The following is a 22,926-nucleotide window of genomic DNA, read 5'->3' on the forward strand; positions in this document are numbered from 1 at the left end:
TCTAATCAATTATAAATTGATACATACATGAAGGACAAACGGGGATTTTTCCGACAGCAGCAGAAGCAGTAGTTGAAGTTTCGTCCTCCTGGCAGTAGGGGGCGGTAAAATGTCCCGCGGTCAGTTGGAGCGCAGAGCAGCGGAGGAAGCCTGAAGTTCGGCTGTGATTGTTTCACTTTCCGCTGAAAATATCTGAAGAAAGTTCTCCGCACGGCCGCGTCAGATGATCGGCTTTTACCCTGAAAAGGAGCGCTAACAGCGGGACCCTCCGGTGAGCTTGGCGGTGTTGGTTGATTAGCCGGCTAACCCCGCTACTAACTTAGCTTAGCTTAGCCTAGCCTCCTCGCCGTCTCGGGGCTCCGGCGCTGCCGCAGACCCTTGCCCACCTCCCGCTACACCCTTCAGTGAACACGGACATCCGCCTGACATGGGTCCCCCTGGCTGGGGACCTCCACCTCCTGGGGGCTGGGGCCCTCCACCGCCTGGTGGATGGCCTCCGCCGCCCGATGACTGGGACCTGATAGGCCCTCCGCCGCCCAGAGGATGGGGTCCGAGAGGGCCGCCTCCTCATGGTGCATGGGGCCCCAGAGGACCGCCGCCCCCGGACTGGGATCCAAGGGGACCGCTGCCTCCGGACTGGGGTCCAAGAGGACCGCCACTCCCAGACTGGCACGGCCGAGGACCCCCACCCCCTGACTGGGATCCACGGGGACCTCCTCCCCCTGGCTGGGGACCGGAGGACTGGGACTGGGACCGTCGTGCTGATTACTGGAGACCCCTACACCCAGAGGCTGACTGGAGGGGACCCGACCGGCCTCTCCCTCCGCCAGGATGGGGTCATCCTGGCTGGGATCCGGAGGGTCCCCCTGAACCATGGGGCCCCGAGCCCATCCCTCCTGCACCCATACCCCCTGTCGCCCCCCCTGTGGTTCCCCCTGTGCCCCCCCCTGTGGTCCCAGCTGGGATTCCCCCTGTGCCTACGGTTGGGATGCCTCCCCCGGACCCCGCAGCCTTTGTACCCCCAAGCTGCATACCTCCCTTTGGATACCCACCAGCCTACCCTCCGCCCGGCTGGACAGGAGAGGTGAGAGCTCAGCAGAGTCCACACAAACACTGCCTCAGTCACAGATATCGATCACCGATTATTGATTATTGTGTGTTAGCTGTGATAAAAGCGCAGTTTATGTCAGAATAAGTGAATGTTTGTCTGGTTTCAGCCTGTGGTGGAAGAGCCCATGCCCAACCCTCCACCTGACCAGCCCGAGTGGGTGAGTCCTGATCCCCGAGGACAGAGCTGTGCTCTAACCTGCAGCTGTGTGACAGATGTTGGTGATACAGTGATGGCTGTTGAACCTTCGCCAGGTGTTCCTGGCTCGTTGTCTCGGAGCATGTCACAAACTGCAGAACACTTTGAAAATGTTCAGATGTCACTAAAATGTAAAAGTGTGCAGGATGTGTCTGAGGCTGTTACTGAACGCGCTCAGTAAAGACTCCTGCTGGTTTCTTTTTTTTCTTTGTTAGATCAAAGCTCTGATTTCAGCTCCGGCTACGGAGTCAACATCATCTGAGGCTAAAAAGCCCGCTGAGGACCCGGCTGTGGCCAAAAAAATGCCTGCTGCTGAGCCCGCCCCCACCGCCGCTGCTGCTCCCACCGCCCCCACCACTCCTGCCCCGACACCTAAACCTGAGGTCAGCACAATCAGTAAAGCTCTGGGGCTGCTGGGAAAACGCACATTTGAAAAGTAAGTACAGTTGGCAAAAATCACTCCCACCAGACTGCATTCACGTAAACTCTAATTTTACCTTAGAGCATTGGAGCTGCTGCTGAACAGCTGCCTCCGCCTGTGAGCTGGCGGCTGTGTTTGTGTGACTCACACAGGTACTGCACTCCTCTTTAAAGGGACAGTTCACCTAAAATCAAAAGCAGACTGCGACCAGCTCGGTGGTGGAGACGTCCGTCTTCTCTCAGTATAGCGGAACTAACCCTGCTCACGTGGTGGTGCTCAGACTACCCACAAATACATCAAATGTATTCTCTTTGTTTATTTAATAAATGATTTATTTATGCTGACACCTGTGGGGCATCTGTAGAACCAGCAGGCAGCACAGAAGCTTTCATTTCAGTTTAGAAATGAAAGTTCCCACGTGGAACGCCGGCTCGTGGGAGCAGTGAGCGGTGTGTTTGTGGAATTCACAGATTCAGTCACGTCAGTGTGGAGGTCGGCTCGTTTCAGCAGCTTTGATCTCTGTACCGACACGGGCACCGTGCCCCCCCCCTCCCTTTAACACCTGTGCTGTAAATGTGACATCACTTCCTGTAGCTGCTGTTTAAACTGCTCTCTGTCTGCAGGCCTCCTCCAGGCAGGTCCACAGGGATCATCTCCTTCATCGGGGTGAGAATTCCGTCTGACCCTCACCTGTTTACCCGCTCACCTGTTTACCCGCTCACCTGTTTACCCGCTCACCTGTTTACCCGCTCACCTGTATGAATCTTCGTCTTTTTCTGTGTTTGACCTGCAGCCAACGTTCGGTTACATCATGCGTGAAGACCTGGAGAAGTTCAACTTCAGCTTCGACGCCTTCTTTGGAAATCCTAAAGCCATGACGGCCGGGGTCAGAGTTCACTTCACTGCCTGCAAGGAGAAGGTGAGGCGCCGGCTCGCCGCCTGTTACTCGCGCGGCGTGGATGAGTTCTCTCTGTAAACCTGGTCTTCTGTCACTTCCTGTTTCTGAGCAGAACAGCTCGATAGCGACCGACGTGAAGGTGGCGCCGGGTGGGACCGAGAACCTGGACCCTGAGATCTACGAGGCCGTTGTCTGTCAGCCAATCATGGAGCCTCAGGTGAGTTCGAGAAACCGCGCTGCTTTGTTTTATACATTTAGTTATTGCATTATTGAAAGCTTTTTCCTCACCTCTGGGCTGGACGCATTGTTTCTGACGGAGACCTGGATTCGTCCTGGGGAGTCGCTCTCCTTCGCTGAGCTACGCCCTCCTGACTGTCTTTTTTAGTTCACCCAGACCCACTGGTAAAGGCGGAGGTCTAGCCTCAGTTATTAAACATATAGTGCGGCATCTGCCCTCCCCTACCTACCCCAGTTTTGAAGTTCAACTTTTGGAGCTGGCTGCCCCCCCGACAATATGTTTGGTCTACCGACCACCGAAATACAATAAGACTTTCATTGCTGACTTTGCTGATCTTTTAGGATCTCTCCTCTTAAGCTATGACTGTGCTCTTATTATTGGTGATTTTAATACTCATATCTGCTGCAAGGGTGATCCGCTAGCCAAGGATTTTCTCGCTGTTATTGACACTTTTAGCCTGTTTCAGTGGGTAAATGAACCTACCCCTTCTTTCGTGTGGCCTGGATGTTTGTATTAAGAACATTGACATACTGGGATTTCGGACCATTTCCCAGTTATGTTTGAAGTTGACCTATGCAAATCAAAGCTACACTATGACGGCCCCGACGCCTGGTGCATATAATCAACCCCGATACCGTGGCTAACTTCTCTGCGGCCTTTGACTCTGCAGCATCTGTAATTGTTCTGTATCTCTTACGACTGTGATTATGCTAATTCTCTGATATCTACATGCTCTCATATCCTTGAGGCCGTTGCCCCTGTTAAGGTGAAACGTCCCAGAACTCACTCTCAAATTTGGCTAAATGACCCTACACGTGCCTTATGTCGTGCTTTCCACCAAGCCGAGAGGGGATGGAAGAAAGACAGGCTCCAAGTTTCCTTTGACATACTACATATGAGCCGCTCAGAATTTCAAAATGGCACTAAAATGGCTAAAGCAGCTTTTCTATCAGACATTATTGCTACCAGTACTCACAACCCCCGAATGTTATTTAAAATCTTTAATTCAGTGGTAAATCCTTGTCCCAAAGTGCCGTGGGCGCTCCCCCAACTCTCTGTGAACAATTTTTAAATTACTTCACAGATAAAATTAGATCTTTAAAAGCCTTACACCTCATAGTGGGGAGCCCCGCCCCTACCTCAGGATGCCCATCGACTTTTCATCAGTTTGAGCTGGTGTCACATCCCACTCTTAAGCGTATAAGCGATCAACTGAGAAATACTGACTCTGTTCGTGATATCCTCCCATCTCGCTTTGTCAAGGATGGTTTTGATGTAATTGGGCCCAGTGTCCTATCCTTAATGATTTCATCACTGTCCTCCGGCTGCATCCCGACAGTCTTTAAACATGCGGTAGTACAGCCTGTTCTAAAAAAAAGTAATCTTGATCATAACGACCTTGCAAATTACAGACCTCCGATTCCATCTATTCATTTAAATCTCAGTTAAAAACGTACCTGTTTGACCGAGTGTTTTCAGTTAGTGCACATCAACCTCATGTTATTTATCTTCTACTAATGTTCTGCTGTATAAATACCCCCACCTTATATTTATGAATACCCAGTAATTTTATCTTCTAAACTGTGCTCTAATGTTTTATTTCTTATTTACTTGTTTACTTTACTTTTGGGGGGGGGTTTGTACTCTGTTATAGCCTTTTATCTTATATCTTATGTTTTAACCTTGTTGTGAAGCACTTTGGTGTAGCTTCGGTTTTAAATGTGCCATATAAATAAAGTTGTATCGACCCAAACTGCCAAATTCAGCATTAAATACATTTTGATACATACATGAAATTAACAGTCAGTTAAATGTTTTTGATATATATACAAGGTTTGTACACACCTCTTCATTGAATAGTTTCTCTTTATTTTTACAACTTTCTACTTTGTAGATTCTCACTGAAGCGTCAGATGTATGAAGCAGGTTATTTGGACTCATGTAGCAAAGAAGAAACTGATAAATCTGTTTTGTTTTAGATTCCTCAAAGTTAGCTGCCCTTTGCTTTGCTGCAAACCCTCGGCCTTCTCTCAGTGAGCTTCATTATGTGTTTATTAAGATCCCTGTTAGCTTCTTCAATAGCAGAGGTTTGTAGCGCAGAGGTGGAGCTGTCCAAAGCAAAACGCAAATCGTTTGTAAAGACAGAAAATAAAAGTGGCCCCAGGCTACGGCCCTGAGGAACACCACAAGTGTCAGAGTTACTCGCATTAAACGATGCAGTAAACAACTCTTAACTCATTCAACAGCAGACTTTTCAAAACCATAACAATTTAATGTATCCAATAAGATTTCATGATCGAGTTGAATCAAACGCTCAGCTCTAACGACTATCTGGGGCGATCGTGGCTCAAGAGTTGGGAGTTCGTCTTGTAATCGGAAGGTTCGAGTCCCGGCTCGGACAGTCTCGGTCGTTGTGTCCTTGGGCAAGACACTTCACCCGTTGCCTACTGGTGGTGGTCAGAGGGCCCGGTGGCGCCAGTGTCCGGCAGCCTCGCCTCTGTCAGTGCGCCCCAGGGCGGCTGTGGCTACAATGTAGCTGCCATCACCAGTGTGTGAATGGGTGGATGACTGGTTGTAGTGCAAAGTGCTTTGGGGTCCTTAGGGACTAAGTAAAGCGCTATACAAATACAGACCATTTACCATCTCTGATCATCTGTTCTCTGTGAGGCCGCAGTCCTACAGTGTTCACTGATGTGTTCATCGACTGTTCTTCTATCATCTACTCAGAGCGAGTGAAACTCTTTTGGCTCCTCTGTAAGAAGTTATTCCACCCAGAGGACAGACTGACGTTATCACATCAGCTGCTGTTTGTAATGACCTCAGGTTATCAGCACCTGATGGGTTCTATCTCATTAATTTTAAGACGTTCAGTTATATTCATACCAGCTCTGTCTGCATGATTTATTTCTGTGGATCCATCCCTTTTCTTAGAGTACAAACTTAAAATAAACACACAGATATCAGCGGGTGTAGTCAGGAAGGATGTGTCTACGTATACAGTGATGCACTGATTTAGCTCTCCTGCCCAAACCTCAGTTAGGATCTTTTTAATCTTTTTTTGTAATAACGTCTTTTGTTGGATTTATTTAATTTACTAACATAATTTCTTAATATTTTGTATCTGTTAAATTGAGAGCGTGTCCAAGGAAGCCGCAGGCCTCAGTTTGTCTGTGATTGGCCAATCAAACTATTGAACATCTCTAAGACCTTCTCTGGTCCTTAAATAACATCCTCGGCCAGTCAACATCTTTAACAACATTGAAAGTGTTTAAAAATCCTTCTACAGTCATTTTCTGTCCCAGTTTAATGACTTTTCATGCTTATTGAAAGTTGAGATGACTGAAAGCTGCAGGGACTGAGCCTGCTTTTCAAAATAGATCTGCTGCATCAGTGAAAATTAAACCAGTGCATGTAGCCACCTTAGTACCATTAGATTTACAAGAAACTCTTCATTTGTTTTTAAATTCAGTCTGAATTTTCTGATTTATTCATCTGTCAAAATTAAAAAGCTAAAGGAGAAAAGAAGCGTCGTAATAAGTTGTGTGGTTAATTTTGTCAGTTTGTGTTTGGTGTGTTTGTCTTCATGTTCTCATTTCTCACATTTCTGTTGTGTTTTTTGTTTATTCGGTTCAGCTGCGTTTAGTTTATTCAGGTTTTATTCAGTAAGACCAGAAAACTGTAACAAAGAGATTAAATGTTTTAGCTCCTTTTTAAAGCTTTTTCATGTCTCTGTTTCTACTTCCTCTCCTCCACGTTTCCACGTGCTGTTGCCGTGCAGCCCGGCGAGCGTCAGTACCCAGGTCAGGTGTACGTGACCATCGGGCCCGTGAGGAGGAACCTGCCTTTCGACAGGAAGGATAGCACGGTGACGCTGCTGAAGAACGACCAGGTGCTCATCAACCTGCTGACCGACATCATCACAGAGAAGACCAGAGCCACCAACATCAAGCCCAAAATCCCGGCGACCTTCAGCCACACCAAGGAGATCAGAGAGAAGGTCAGGCCAATCCTCGCCTGCCGGCGGTGCTCGTGCGGTGAAACCTCTCCGCTGTCTATCCTCAAACGAGAAATATCTGATTGCTCACGTTCTCAAATCGGCTTCTCTGTCTGATGGTTTTACTTTTTCCGCTCATCTGCGGGCGACAGGGCGTCATCGTCAGCCTGAAGGAGACAGAAGGCGTCATCAAGAGGCAGGACGACACGGAGCTCGCCTTTGAAACCAAAGAGAACTTCAGCGACGTCGAGTTCACGCAGGAGGACATCAACGAGGAGGTGGAGTTTACCATCATCCAGGTGAGGCCGTTAGCTGAGAGTGGCCGTCGGCGCCATTGACCGGACTGTTTCAAACATTTCTCTGCTCTTACTGTCAGCTGAGAGCGGGAAAACGAGCCGTCAGGATCCAGCGGGTGAAGGAGCCCCTCCTCCTGGCCCTTTGCACCGCCACTGCTACCGCCGGCGGCGACGAGGAGGATAAGACAGAAAACGACACCAGCAAAGACTGCTTCACCAAGCCAATCAGAACCAGGACCAAGCAGGAGATCGGACCCAACATGGTGCTGGACACGGAGCTGTACGAGGGCATCGTCAGCCAGACTATCATCGAACCCAAGGTGACCCTGAACTCAAACTTTAACAGTTTTAAAATGAGATGAGACAAACGGGAAACCGAGACGGTAACTAATGTTTTATTATTATTGACCAGCAGATGTCACTAATTGACTTCAAACAGTGTTAAATGAAAATTATTAACATCTTCAAATCGGCACTCGGCAACATCCAATCACAGTCCCAGAATCTCACTGTGGAGCCAAACTCTTGCTCCGCCCCCTCAGACAGTCTTTTAGTACAGTGACCTCATTAAAACGGCTCCAACAGCACAAACACGCCCCACATGTCCAGTTCAGGTGAAGGATCCACCTGTCAGTCAAACAGGCCACGCCCCTAATCATGCAAAACTGTAAGACTTAATCCAATTTAAACAGGTGAGCTAGAGAAACGGTTGTTACACAGGAGAAGTAAGCAGACTTTAAGCCAGGCCGTTAACATGTTTATTTAATAAGCTCCTCTCCCATGCCTCCAGTCCGGCATGCCTGGTTACCCGGGCCAGGTCCACGCCAACATCGGCACCGTCAGGACCAACGTGACCTTCGACGATCGAGACTGCGGCGTCACGCTTCTGAAGAACGACCACGTGCTGATCAACCTGCTGATCGACACAGTGACGAGGAAGAGGAGAGCGGCCAACATCAAACCCAAAGTCCCGTTCACCTTCAAATACACCAAAGAGGAGCGAGAGCTGGTAACGCAGCACGCACACTGATGACCCGCCTCCTCCGTTTTGCTTCTGGTCTCTCAAGAGCCGCTGTCTTTCAGGGCATCATCACCTCGCTGGGGCCAGAGGTCGGCATCCTAAAGTCGGAGAAGCACGGCGAGCTTCCCTTTGACGTTTGCGAGAACTTCAGCGATACAGAGTTCAACGGTGACGACGTCCAGAAAGAGGTGGAGTTCACGACCATCCAGGTGAGTGCGCAAACCAAACGGGAGCGAGCTGCAGAGAGGGGGCGGGTTTGATCCATCGTTTTGTCTCCACAGGTGAAATCGAACACAAGGGCCATCAGGCTGAGGAGGACAAAGAAGATCGAGGACCCGATCTTATACGAGCAGAAGAAACGGGATGAAGAGGAGAGGAAGAAAGAGGAGGAAGAAAGGAAGAAGAGGAAGGAGGAAAAGAGCAAGAAGAGAGAGGAGGAGGAGGAGTGTGAGAGGGAGCTGGAGCGGAAGAAGAAGGAGGAGGTGGCTGCAGCACTGGCAGCTGCCAAAGACAAGGTGAGGAAAGAGTTGCTCGGGTTGTTAGAGGCGCTGAGTTCAGGCTGCGACGTCACATTTTGCAGCTCTTTTATAGCAAAGAAACCCACAACAGCCAACAGAGGGCGCCCCACGCCAACAGCTCAATAATAATATCATTAGCGTTGCAAAGTGGGCGGGTCCTGAGCGTTCAAGCCACTAATGGTTATTGAATGAAATCAGGGAGTCATGACTCGCCAATCAGAGCTTCTTATTGTCATTTTATTTTTTCATAAAAGTGCATTAAACTGTTTTTTTTTTTGTTTTTTTTTTTTTGTTTTTTTGACTGTGTCCGTTTATCTTCACAAAAATATCACGAGCCACAAATATAAAACTCTGAACTGTTTCTGAACGCTCGCTGTCCTGACATTCTGCAGTGGACGCCGCTCGGCTTCACAATGAGAGACCCCGACACGCTGGACGACATCAGCAAGGAGCGATTTGAAGGCACCATCCTCAAATCAATTCCCAGACACCCTCCCAAGACAATAAAGAAGGAGCTCGAGGAGAAAGAGGAGGCGACTGAGGAGGAGCAAGGAGCTGCCGATGCTGGACAGGTACAACTTCAAAAGCTCTGTGGAAACGGCAATTTCCCTGAAAAACGAAAAGAAAACACTCAGTTTGTTTTCTTTCAGGTGCAAATAAAAGTGGAGAAAATGGAGGAGGGAGAGAAGGGAGAGGTGCAGGGAGGACAGGAGGTAACACTGGAGCTGAAGAAGGAGAAGACATATGAGGAGGTAACGAAGGAAAAGCCTCCTGTTGCTGAAGTCAAAACCAAATCGGACGTAGAGGTGGGCCGGCTGGTGATGACCATCGACGGCCAACAGAAACAGCTGACCTTTGGCCCCAAAGACCTCCTGACCACTGCCACCATGCTCGATGGTGACAAGGTGAGGACGCTGGACTTTCTTCTTCTATGTTTCAGACCAGCCGCGTTTATTTGCAAAATAAACGCAAATAAGGTCTCAGAGTTCAGCATCTACAGAACGTTTGCTTCTTTTGAACCTGATCCTGAACTGTGTCTCGCCTGCACAGGTGCGCTTTAACATCGCAACCCATCGGGAGACCAAAGAGGAGCGGGCGACTTGCGTGGAAATTCTCCACGACTCCTTTGAAGAATCTACTGAACAGCGTCAGCACGTAAGACTTGACGTCCGGTTACTCCCAGCCTCAGAGTCAAAAACAGAACAAGGCCTCAGTTTGGTTCTTAGGGTCTGAGTCCAGGTCTCTGCTGCTTTTCCAACCAGGGCATCGTGATCGAGTTCTTGGAGGACTCCGGGCTCATCAAGTGCACTCAGAACCCCCAGCTCTTCTTCCACATGTCTGAGGTGATCGAGAAGAAGAAGCTGGAGTTGAACGAGAAGGTTGAGTTTAGCATCGTCCCGGTGAGTCCCCTTGCTGGGTTCTCGGGGTGGAGGGAAAGGTTACTGGATGTCAGGTAAACTCCAGAGGAGGGTCCAAACATTTCTAAATGGAACTACCACAAGGTGATCTGTGGAGGTCACACAAGCACACAAACTGCTCTTACTGAAAAATAGTTGGCTGCCTTTCCGGTGAATCCCTCATCTCACGGACAGACTCCGCCTCCAGCTGGTCCAGGCTCTTCCTGGAAAGCCTCCGTGGTGTGCCGAGTAGAACGAGGACTACTAGCTGCAGAGGAGGTGGAGTTTATCCAACCAGTGGATCAGGGATCCACTTGAGAGGCAGCTAAATGATATTCCGGAACAACTCGTCAAACTGCTGGCAGAGAAACAAGACAGGAAGTGCTGAGGCTTTCTGGTTGGTAGCAACCGAACTTTTAAAATGAAATGAGGGGAACGTCTTCAAGAACATCTTGTTTTCATCTGTTTAGTCCAGTCTCGGAGTTTTCCTCTGCAGACCTCTCTGTTTTTTCTCTTGATGTTGGTGTTAGATTTAACGCTTCAAGCTCAAACGTGAGGAAATCACGCGTTTGGACGCGCCTGGTGACATTTCCGATTAAAATGATGTTTGTCATTTCTTTCAAGCATGAAACAGCAGACGGGGGAGTCCAGGCCATTAGGATAAAACGTTACACAGAGAGCGTTTTCCTCCCAGTGAGGAAACTTGGTGGTGTCGGTGCAAACAAAGGAAAGGTGAGGATGACCTGATTTATGTTTACATTAGTCCAGTGTGGAGGTGCATGGTGGGCAAACTCTCATTAGTTCTGTTGGTAATTTATGCCATCATTTTTATGGAGTCTTCCAAACTTTCCTTCAAACTGTAAGAAATCTTTTGCGAAGAATGCAAAATCGTCATCATTCTAATGAATTTGTCATAACTCTTTTTTGGCAGATGACCATCAAGCTGACAAAAGCTACCGAAGAGTAAGTTATACATTCAAAATGTTACCACTCTTCATGTAAATACGTTTGGCTCTGAATAAATGCCATATTTCTTTTTGTATCTCGGAAAAGTTGTAAAACTTATTAAGAACAACCTCCCTGTAACTTCCTCAGGAAGGAAAAACCAGAGGCAGAGAAGCTGAAGGCAGTGGTGAAAAATCTCAGAGCACAGGACAGTAAGACTAACAAGAAGGATTACAGCGCCACAAGGCGTAGATACAGCAGGAGTCAGAGCAGGAGTCGGAGCAGAAGTCCCTCCAGAGACCAGTTTGGACGTATCAAAAAGAGATGCAGCTCCAGCGTCGAACGTGAACACCGGAGCAGCAGGCAGAGGCGAAGCCGAGAGAGATTACACAAGCGCACCCGAAGCCGCTCCAAGAGCAGGAGCAGGAGTCGCAGCCGGAGCAAGAGCTCCAGCAGGAGCCGAAGCAGGGAGAGGAGCAAAGACCGGGCCAGCAAGAGAAGGAGTAAAACAAACAGAGACCATGAAGAAAATCACAAGAGGAGGAGGGAACTGAGCCCTCCTCCTAGGCGAGGTGGAATTGTGGATGACGAGCTGGCGAGGAAGAAGCGGGAACTGGAGGAGCTGAATGAAATGATCGCCTACAAAAAGTCGCTGGTGGACCCAAGAGGACTGGAACCTGGACAGAGGACCTGCATTGACTACGACCACGGTAGGATCGCCGTTCCCCTCGCCGAGTACAAACCGGTCCGTTCCATCTTAAAGAAACGACCAGATGGACCAGAATATCTCCACCGTCCTCCTTACGACGATGTTTATTATGACCGCCCATATAGTGCTTACCAAGACAGGTCCTACAGTGACCCGTATGCCACTCGGCCATACGCAGATCAGTATGGTGACCGTCCATACAGTGACCGCTCTTATGAAAGTCACCTCTATAGTGAATCTCCCTATGGTGGCCCGCCATCTACCAGCCGCCGCTACACTGATCGATACGATGTTTATGATGAACCCTACGATGATCGCTACTATGACCCGGCGTATGTGGACCGACCTTACGATCCATATCCCCCAGCCAAACGAAGCCACTCTCCAGAACCTCGTGGCCTCTCGCCCCCTTCTCACGCTGGCAAAGCTCACACAGCTTCGACTCACCCGCCTTTGTCCCATAGTGCTGCCACATCCTCATGCCAGACCTCATTCAGACCCCCTTCGCCCATAGACTCACCTCCTAGAAGCCCTTCTCCCAAACTAAAGGAGAAGAAGTCACGCTTGTCTCCTCCAACTGAGAAACCACCCCTGGACCGTTTCCTTGATATGCTTAACCGAAAGGTGGATGCTGAAAAGAATTTGGGACCAGTTCATGTTAATGATGACCTTCTGCCTCATGAGCGGGCTCTTCAGGATGGTAAGGGTTTCTCTCGAATTGTGGGGCTGGCTCAAGAGCCACCAAGCATTAGTCTAGCCCAAGAAGGGCAAAAGAGACCACCGAGCCCTAAACGTTCCTCTGTTGAGAAAACAAATGAGGATCCAAAGACAGAACCCTATGACAAGATCCAGAGTCTACTTCGTACTATTGGCTTGAAGCTGAGCACAGGAGAGGTCTCTAAACTAGCCAGCCAAGCCCAGGAGAAAGTCTTTAGCCCGAGATCTTCCACGGAGAGAGACACTTCATCGGCTCCACGGGAAGAACTGCGGACAACCAGAACCGGTTCCCTGGAATCGGATCGCATCCATTCCCACTCGCCTGTCAGATCCTCCAGTTTGGAGCCGCTCAGCAGACAGAAAACTAACGTGTCTGAATATGAAGATTTCCTGGACCAGCAAGAGTTAGAAGCATTTAAGAAGGCACAACAGCTACAGAGTCTTACCAAAACGATGGGGAGCACAGCCACCACCACTCCTTCTCCAAAACCCCCTTCTGGGCCTCCACCTGCTCACTACCGACATCCAACACCACCATTCAACTGGCCACTTGGCGTCACCGCTGAGATTTTGCCAACGCAGACGTCCACATCCAGCATGGTCACTCAAACTCCTCCTGCAGCTGGTACACAATTCCAAACACTGGGACAACCTCCTGGACCTCCACCTGGACCCCCTCCACGGCGGCCAGGACAGCCTCCTCCGGGACCGCCTCCTGGACCTCCACCACGACGTCATCCTGGACAGCCTCCTTTCTCTCCACCCTCCAATCAATCAGTCTTGCCTTTTATTGAAGTGCCAGACAAAGCACCTCCCCTTGGGACCACCAGTCCTACGCAACCTTTAATCACTACTGTGGTACTACCACCATCACCAACACTGACATCTTCAAGTCCTGTAAGCACTGACCACTCTGCTATCTCTACAACAGTGGCAAGATGCCTGAAGGTCATTGAGACCGTGAAATCTCTAGCTGTTCAGTCACCAGCCAAACCAGTCAAATCTGTCCAGTTCAGTTTACCCACAGAGCCCCCATTAGTAGAGACAGAAGATGACATAAAGCTCAAGCAGAAGGAGAAGGTAGGGTTCGGCACTACTAGACTATCAGATATTTTACTGCACGAGAGATAAAATAAATGTACTGCAGAACGTCTGTTTTTTGGATTGGTTCTTTCCTTAGATCGTATGTTTCCAGATAACTTGTGCACTTGAGAGTTAGAAACCCAGGAAATGTTAAAAGAACGATAAGATCAACTGCATCATGGTGGAAGTCTTGACAGAAGGTATTTATATTTATGTTGCAGCTGGATTTGTACAACCAGAGACTTTTGGAAAAGAGAGAACAGGAGTTCAAGGAGATGCTAGCCCGTAAGAAGCAAGGGGAGACCAGTAAGGATGGCTTGCTGATCTCGTCAGGTATCAGAACCTCTGTTTTTAAAATAAGATATTTCATCCTAACTAGAAACCTTTCACTTGCAGGTATTTGAATGACAAATATATTTTCCACTGAATACAATGTATATTATTTTCATGGTTTCTTTTTATTTCACTTGACAGGTACTTTGAGTATTCAAAAAACAAAAAAACAAAAGCAGGTTTTAGTGAGAAGCCCAGCCACGTGGTAAAACATTCAGAAGATAACATCAAGGAAGTATTGCTTTGCTTTCTCTGAAATTGAAAACATGTAACTACCCAAGCCTTGCTAGCCAGGTACGCCCTATTGGAGAGAGACCTATCTATTGCTAAGATACAGTCACGTCTCTTCACCTAGGTGGCCCTGCCATCTTATAGATTCCTACACAGTAGAGTCAGATATATGTGTGTGTATGCATGCATGCATGCATGCATATATATATATATATATATATATATATATATATATATATATATAGACACACACACACACACACACACACACATACAATTGTGTGTTCTTCTGCTCCCGTTTACTGAGTCTGGTGGTTCATCCAATGATCGAGAGAAGCCACCAGCTGCGATCTGAATTCCGCAAAATAATGCGTTTGGTCTCTTCCATTGGAATATAGACTTTGTTTTGAGTGTAATTACACTGTATGACCAAACATTCAGTACCAGTCCAGAACCTGACAGTTTTTAGCATCAACCCACATTGATAACTAGACAGGTAGGCAGAGTGATCATGTTTTGGAAAGCTAGCACCATATTCAGCTTAGATTTACTTGCACTCAGTGGTCATTCATACCTACCGTATTTTCACGACCATAAGACGCACTGTACTAAAAGGCGCAGTCTCAGTTATGTGTGCCATTACTGTATTTAACACACACATAAGGCGCACTGGATCATAGGGCGCATAAAAGTACCGTATGCGTATTTAAAAATAAAGCGGGAGCAAACCTGAGTTCAGTACCTTACTCACATTTTTATTACCAGTAATCGTCATCATCAACAACACACAAGCATACAAGTGTGCATATTTAAAAATAAAGCAGGAGCAAAACAAAGTTTGGTACTCACATTTTTATCATCAATCAAACCCATCGAAGTCCTCATCCTCTGTGTCTGAACAGCTGCGCTAAATCTCCATCAAACATGCCAGGTTCACTTTCTTCACTGTCAGAGTCACTTTCCGTGCCGTGCGGCTCCTCAGAAATGATGCCGGCTTTTGCGAAAGCTCGAACAACAGTGCCAGCAGACATGTTAGCCCAAGCATCTACAATCCATTGGCAAATTGTGGCGTAACTCGCCCGGCGCTGCCTTCCACTCTTAGTGAAACTGTGGTCTCCATCGGTCATCCATCGCTCCCAGGCCGCTCGCAGCCTTACTTTGAACGGGCGGTTCACACCGATGCCCAGCGGTTGGAGCTCCTTTGTCAGGCCTCCTGAATGACAGCAAGCTCACAGTTCATTTGCTTCACAAGTTTTTTCACATCGGCTGTGAGATGGGCACGCATAGAGTCACAGATTAAGAGCGATGGTGATGCGTGGAAAAACCACCTGGTCTCCTTACATACACCTCCCTCAGCCACTCTTTCATCATTTCCTCATCCATCCAGCCCTTTTCATTTGCCTTAATGATGATTTCTGCTGGAAACTTCTCTTTAGGCAAAGTCTTTTGCTTAAAAATCACCATAGGCGGCAGTTTCTGTCCATTAGCATGGCAGCCAAGCACAACAGTAAAAGAAGACTTTTCGTGCCCCGTTGTGCGTATCGCTACCGTGCTGGTCCCCTTCTTCTCCACAGTGTGACTCACCGGGATGTCAAAAGTGAGCGGCACCTCGTCCATGTTTGTGATGTGGCTGGGCTGGATGGTTTTGTCGCCGACGTGTTTGCTGCAGTAGGAGCGGAAGATGGCCAGCTTTTCCTTATAATCCGCTGGAAGTTGCTGCGCTACCGTAGTCCTGGTCCGGATGGAAAAATGGCACCGTTTCATAAAACGAAAGCACCAAGACGGACCTCCTTGGAAATGTTCAATGTTCATCTCTTCAGCTAGTGAAACTGCTTTTAGCCGAATGGTGACCGTCGAAACGCTTCTCCCGCTCGCTCTTTGCTCGAACCATCAATTCGTTAATCTTAAATTCTCTCGCCGCTGCTCGATTTCCATGTTCCTCCGCGTAGCTGATGGCCTTCAGTTTAAACTGTGCTTCGTAAGCGTGTCTCTTTGCCATTTTCAGGGTTGTTAAAACAACGATGTTCCACATAATGCACATACCTGTCCTTTTATACAGGTATGTGCGATTGTCCGGTATATACGATCAACGCCCACACTTCACCCTTTAGCGTTCTCATGGTGTTCTCTACTACGTCCTCCTTACAACACACAGGGCGCACTGCGCTATAGGGCGCGCCGTACTTTTTGAAGAAAATCTAAGACTTTTAAGTGCGCCTTATGGTCGTGAAAATACGGTACATGTAATTCAGAAGGTATAAGATAAGATAAGATAAGATAACCTTTATTAGTCCCACACGTGGGAAATTTGTTTTGTCACAGCAGGAAGTGGACAGTGCAAAAGTTATGAGGCAAAAATTAGAATACAATAAGAATAAATACAGTACACAACTGTACAGAATAGAATAAAATAAAATACTATATACAGTAGAATAAAATAAAATAAATATACAATAAGATAAAAATAGAATACAAATACAAATACTATATACAACTGAGTAAAATACAACGATGACAGAAAGGATTATTGCACTTAGTATTATTGCATATGTATGGATGTGTGTGCTTGATCAGTTAAAGTCTTTATTATGGAGTCTGACAGCAGTGGGGAGGAAAGACCTGCGAAATCTCTCCGTCCCACACCGTGGGTGCCGCAGTCTCCCACTGAAGGAGCTGCTCAGTGCTGTCACAGTCTGCTGCATGGGGTGGGAGATGTTGTCCATCAGGGATGACAGCTTAGCCGCCGTTCTCCTGTCACTCACCACCTCCACTGGGTCCAGAGGGCATCCTAGAACAGAGCTGGCCCTTTGGATCACCCTGTTCAGTCTCTTCCTGTCCCCAGCAGAGATGCTGCCGCCCCAGCAGACCACGCCATAAAAGATAGCAGAAGCCACAACAGAGTCATAGAATTTCTTCAGGAGTGGGCCCTCCACTCCAAACGACCTGAGTCTCCGCAGCAGGTACAGCCTGCTCTGCCCTTTCCTGTAGAGGGCGTCTGAGTTATGAGTCCAGTCCAGTCTATTGTTCAGATGAACACCAAGGTACCTGTAGCTGTCCACAGGTACCTTGTGGACAGTATATTCTTTTGCTAAATGGTATTTGCTGACTGCTTGTATGCTGGTTTTACCTCTGGGTCGTCCTAAAATAAAGGTCTATAATAATTTTGGATGAAGGATCACATCTCCAATCCAAAGAGGGAATTCCAGGAGACAGCGAAGGCAAATCCTGATTTGAGCCCCAAACAGCCAGTAGATCCTGTATCGGGCCTCTCAGCCTCAACACAGTACCAAATACTGAGAGGTGTACTGAAATTGTGACCACTGAGTGTAAACACTGAACAGCTAGTATAATATCCCATTTCTAAGCTTTGAATGGTTTTATGTTTTTCCTGATACCTGCTTTCATTTAATAAACTCAGTATGTTGATTCAGCTCACCAGGAGGAAGACCATGATAAAGACCATCCCAAAATTCATAGATTGACTCATTCCTATCTATATTTGGTTGCTCTGTCTTATCAAAATCTTGGGTAGCTACTATTCTTTTCTTTATTTAGTCTAAAATTCAAGGTTAAGTAGTCGAGGTCTCAGTCTTATCAGAACTGCCTAGATCCAAGATCTAGGGTTGTATCATAATGAGGGAGCGTCAGTACAGGAATAAGTTCGGCGTACATGAATTAGCGTCGAATGAAGTAGTCCAGCCCCGTACTCTGAGCCCCGTCTGCCCAAATGCATGCAATGCTAAGAGGTTGTCTAGAGCTGTCATTTTGTGTGTAGTTAGCCGTTATACAGCTAATGTTAGGTATATATCAGCCATCTATGCATGTTACTGATATATACTGTCCGAGCTTAAGGATGTCAAAACGGACATTTGACTGAAGTGAGAAAATGTTTCCTGCAGATAGTGTTAGAAACTATGTCAGCTGTAGCTCATTAACGATGACAGTACCTTAAATACAGCAGATCTCAGACTGTGTCCATTTTCGCATCGGAAGTATATTGGAAATGCTAAGCTACAGGTTCTTATGAACTCTGCTCTCTTAAGCCAAAATGTCTCGCGGTCACGAATGCTTTGCCATCTTTTAATGAGCGTTTGTTCCATCTTGAAACAGCTTCTTTTCTGATTGTTTTAAGCGGTAATTATAATTTGGTTGATTATTGCTAACAAGTCCACTTTTCTAGGCATTTAGTCTTTAGTTTTTACATAATTGTTTGCACAAGATTTTTTTGTGTTTGATTTGAAGTTCTTGAGTCCAGTCCTAATGAAATACTCAGGGTAAGTCAAGTTTGCTCATTTCCATTTGCATCGAACTGAAAAGTGTGCAGAAGAAGATCCAGGAGACTACTCGTAATCCGGGCACCAACAAGTAAAGCCTTCCTTATTCATTTACAGTAAAAGGAACTCGGGAATAGTTATTTTTATCCAGCCAGGTTTAATACTTAACTGGAAGAGCTCGTGAATCAGGAAAGCTTCCTTGAGAAGGTTGTTTAATTCCACCGCAGGTAAAAATGTTTGGTTATCTAATATTTTAGAACTAATTTGGTACCTAATGAGAGATAAGAGAGGTTACTCATTAAGGATGTGACTTTTGTTCCAGAGTAGACTTGTTTGGACTGCTAACTACATTATTTCACATCTGCTTGATTTCAATCTTAGATACAAGATTTGTGTTTTATAGGCTTCTTTGAATGTCACAAAAGAGTAGCAAGTATGATGAAGAGCATTGTGTCCAGATAAATTTGTCCTGTTTCATTTGGAAAATTTACTCCAGGTATATAACGTCCATATTAATCTCATTAGATTACCCATCTTGTTACCATAGGCTTCATTACGCAGGTGTCATTAGCTTGAAGTGGACCTATTCTGCTAATTTCCAGCTCTGTATTTGTATCCTGTGACTAAGTCTTTATACTCGCCTGAAGAGCTCCTGCCTCTTGAAGGCCACCTTATATAAAAGCCACTTTCTCCTGATTGGCTGTCTCTTGAAAGAAGACAAAACATAAAGTGATGGTTCAGTCAGAGTTTTTGGATGACTTTTAGTTAGACTTATAACATTATGTGAAAGTTAGTCACATTTAATAAGAACATCAGTTATATATTCCGATATGGAGTAGCAGAATGGGTCCACTGCCCTCAGTACAAATATTGCTTCTGATCATAGAATACTTTTAAAACTTGTTTAAGGCAGCATAGCATTGTGTTTCAATTTAAGAGATCAATTTAAATCATCCTTTATATAAAATGTGCAAAGTTTTTGTTTTGGGTTTTTTTTTGGGAGGGGGGTTGTTTAACTTGATTACATGGTTGGGATTGTACCTGTTGGTCTGTGACACTAGTCTCAGCTAGAGATCACCGTTTCTTTGGTAGAGCATCAGTATCATGTAGCACAATCTGATACTCTTATGTTTGAATGTAAAATTAGATTTGAAGAGTTGTAAAACCAATATTTTAAGCCATCCAGCTTTTGTTATATGATAGGGACGTTTTACTTTTCTTGCTTGTCTTACCGGTAATACCAATGTTAGCTCAGAAAGCTAACAGAGAACTCCTTTTGAAGCTGGGACTGACGCACTGCTGATAATCCTGCCTGATGGTCGTATAGATATCTTTATCCGCACCTTTTGGGTTCTGTATTTATTTTCTGTGCCACAAACATGGCCGTGTCACAGGAAGTGGTTGAACTTCAAACCTTTGGACTTCCATCTTCCAAACGGCAGTAGGTCGTCTGTCACAGCTCACACTTTGACGCATTTACATCCAGTGTGACTCCACACACAACAGGTCTCATCTCTGCCTTTAAACATGTGCTCAGGTAACTTCTATTCACGTTGCAGACCTGTGAGGTTTCACAGGTTGGACTTCCAGTTTAGACCAGTTTGGTTTAGATGTCAGTGAAATAATGAGGTCCAATATGGAATTGGGAAATGGAAATGGAGAAAATCTCTCAAATAATCTAACAACAGGGCATAATGTGAACAGAGGGTTATACTAGATAGGCCTACGCCTTGCACTTTCTAAAGATATGACCCACACTTAAATGACTCTTTCTTTGGATCCACCCCCTCACTAACTTCATCTTTGTAGTTTTAAGGTACTCTCAATGACTAAATCCCACACTCTAGTCAAGCTGTTAAATATCCACCAATAGTTTCAGTAGTAATGATCAGATGTAAATGCGTGCCCTGATCATACAAAAAAAATGGACCACTTTAAGGCCATTTTGAAGCCTTGGACACTGCCTGCAGATTCAGCCATTAGTGTTCCACGTGGAGAGAAGAAGAACTTCATATTGGCTGAAATGTGATCTCCAATAGAGATTTCAGCTTTGTTTAAACGTGTCACCATTGGTGGTTGGATTGTAAATGATAAAAAGTTTATGGAAAGAGAATTTTTCTCCCAGATATTGTTTCGGTTACCTGGCTATGACTCGACTGTGCTATAAGCCCTGAAACACTGGCCGTAACCCCCAATGACAGTCAAGCGAGTGTAGTTGGGGTTCCACATTCCCATTTGTCTGCCCTCGTTGGGCTTTTTTGAGCTTAAGCTCCATTTCCTTTCCCCACATGAAATATTGGTCTCTGAAGCAACCTCGGAGTAAAACGGCCTTAGAATGAAGCTGATAGTGTTCTTTGTGCATCAGTATTATCTGTAAAAATGAAATGTTTAAGAAATGAGATGTTATTTGGGACTGAGTTATTAGCTAGGGATATAAAAGCTGCTACAGCAACGGTCGCAAACAGCTTTGCATACATTAGATTTTAAAGAGGTTTAAAATAAAAACACAGCAGATTTATTTAATGTCTTGATGGCGAAGGTAGGTAATCATTTTGGTCTCTTGATTAATCAGGCTGATAGTTTTGATTGCTGTAATATAGTCAAAAGTACATTTTTAAAATATAAACATATCAATAAAGTCATGAGTCTGAAGATGTAGATACTAATTTATCACAAACCTGTAAATGGTAGGTTTTCTTTTGGCTTAACACTTAACTTTCCTGAAATGGTAATTATCACTTCAGTAATTTATATAGTCACTGATGTATTGAGCTAGAAAGCTTCAGCAAATACGACAAAGAAAAGGTTTAATAATGCACCAAGTAAGCACAATGAAGCAAAATGGAACCTCATCTACAAATGAAGTTGAGAGGGTGAATATTGCACAGATAATCCTATGTGATGTCACCTCTATTAAGGTTGCTTGTTTCACAAAGGTCGATGGACCTTTAATTCAGCTGTCACCCGTCACAAGTGTCCAAGCACTGCAAATCTCTTCTGGACGTTTTAAAATTATAATTTTGCGCTAATTAAAGTTGACCTGATGCTTTGGTCTAAAAGAACTTTGTGAAACCAGCTTGAAGATGGAGTAGTCTTAGCTTTGGGATTTGATGCTAAATGTGATGTGGGTTCAGCTTGTGAAGATGTTCCATAAGGCTCTGGCACTTACAAGTATATCCTGTTGAAATTTCCAGGTAAACAAGTCAGCAGTGAGCCCAGGAACGTTTGGATCGTCGGTCATTCACTGGTGTATTGGGCCGAGTCACGTGCCAAGTCTCCGGAGGTAGGTATGCAGCTGGGCATGGACCCTGGCAAGGTGACCGTCTGGTGGAAGGGCACCCAGGGCATGACATGGTCTCAGCTGCTGCCGCAGCTCCACCAGCTGAAGGTCACCTGGCCCAACCCAGATGTCCTTATCCTGCACCTGGGGGGGAATGACCTGAGCACCGACAGCCCCACAGACCTGCTAGCCTCCGTCAAGAAGGACTTGACGTCTATGAGGAGCATCTTCCCACAGTGCGTCCTTGTGTGGTCCAATATCCTCCCTCGAAGGGTGTGGCGCCACTCAGTGGACAGCCACGAGGTCGATTTGGTCCGCACTACGGTAAATCGCCGGATCCAAAATATCATCTCAGAGTTGGGTGGCACCTCTCTGACCCACGATAACATCCGCTGTGGCGCAAACACAGGTCTTTACCGGGTCGATGGTGTACACCTTTCCCAAAAGGGCATCGATGTTTTCAATTTGAACCTGCAGGACCTCCTGGAGAAGTGGGAGATGGAGGTGAACGCCGCCTCTGAGAAGAGCTGAGAGGTTTCACATTCATTTCTTTCTTTCTTTTTTTTTTTTAGGTTTATTTCTGAGGATAGCTAGGCAGTTTTTCACCAACTCTGTATCTGCACAGACCACCTCCTGACTAATGAAACTGTTTTAGCTTACTGTGTAGCATATCTCACATCTTATGGTAATAATAATTCACTGTATTCATGAATGTCAGCTCATTTTCAGCCATTACGACTTAATGTTATGCAGCAGGTATGCAGAGACATTTTTCTCATGCATGGAGCTGTTAAACCTACATTTGATTTAAGCAAAAAGCATGTTCATGATTTAAACTGCTTTGTGTTTGTGTTCTGAAAATGAAATAAACACTGATTCAGTCTGGTCTTTGTGATAAATGTCTCGTCTAAAACAATGATCTGTGAATATGTGGGAGTTGTCAGAAGCTTCGGTGACATCTTCATCCGCAATATTATCAGAGCGGAGGATGGAGAAGAACCATTTTGTTATTAATAATTATGTAGATGAAGGCCAGCATTCACATCTGGTCTTTGATAACTGAGACAGAAATGAAAGGATGCTGATTGTTTCAGTCAGAGAAGCATTAAAGAAACCTGAATCAGAGTATCTGTGTATCTGTCATATAAGTTACTGCTTTGTTCCAAGTGTAAAACAGCTTTTTTTTCACCTGTTTTTGTTTTGTTTTCTCTTCAATGTCTTTGTTTAAAGGTCAAAGCTGCTCTGAATCAGGTGACTGTGGGCGG

At 46.0% G+C, this 22,926-nt stretch overlaps 1 protein-coding gene across 2 annotated transcripts; it reads left to right on the forward strand.

Annotated features, from left to right (window-relative positions):
- Positions 1-103: 103 nt before the first annotated feature.
- Positions 104-22,546, forward strand: LOC147316499 (uncharacterized). 2 transcript variants are annotated; one of them, XM_086260029.1, is made up of 21 exons: positions 104-1,084; positions 1,218-1,268; positions 1,522-1,742; positions 2,351-2,393; positions 2,521-2,646; positions 2,738-2,842; positions 6,642-6,860; positions 7,010-7,156; positions 7,234-7,473; positions 7,944-8,162; positions 8,237-8,383; positions 8,456-8,689; positions 9,085-9,264; positions 9,343-9,597; positions 9,743-9,847; positions 9,955-10,092; positions 10,714-10,821; positions 11,021-11,052; positions 11,185-13,540; positions 13,765-13,876; positions 21,576-22,546. In XM_086260029.1, exons 1-21 carry the CDS (start codon positions 428-430, stop codon positions 22,190-22,192), a joined length of 6,312 nt encoding a protein of 2,103 aa, XP_086116155.1. In that variant the 5' UTR covers positions 104-427; the 3' UTR covers positions 22,193-22,546. The 2 variants fall into 2 exon arrangements, with proteins under 2 accessions (XP_086116155.1, XP_086116156.1); XM_086260030.1 differs by lacking the exon at positions 21,576-22,546 and adding an exon at positions 14,018-14,279.
- Positions 22,547-22,926: the final 380 nt, after the last annotated feature.

Source organism: Aulonocara sp. 'chitande type north' Nkhata Bay, linkage group LG13 (genome assembly GCF_057382095.1).
Source record: "Aulonocara sp. 'chitande type north' Nkhata Bay isolate Kocher_YH1m ecotype deep benthic linkage group LG13, A_spYH_male_GT1.1, whole genome shotgun sequence".
NCBI lineage: Eukaryota > Metazoa > Chordata > Actinopteri > Cichliformes > Cichlidae > Aulonocara > Aulonocara sp. 'chitande type north' Nkhata Bay.

What these genes read in the sequence shown, in the direction of transcription:
- LOC147316499 (XM_086260029.1), top strand. Translation starts at nt 428, where the DNA reads ATGGGTCCCCCTGGCTGGGGACCTCCACCTCCTGGGGGCTGGGGCCCT. An exon ending in CCAAGGAGATCAGAGAGAAG is followed by an intron (nt 6,861 to 7,009) that starts GTCAGGCCAATC and finishes TGCGGGCGACAG; the next exon opens with GGCGTCATCGTCAGCCTGAA. An exon ending in TGGCAGCTGCCAAAGACAAG is followed by an intron (nt 8,690 to 9,084) that starts GTGAGGAAAGAG and finishes GACATTCTGCAG; the next exon opens with TGGACGCCGCTCGGCTTCAC.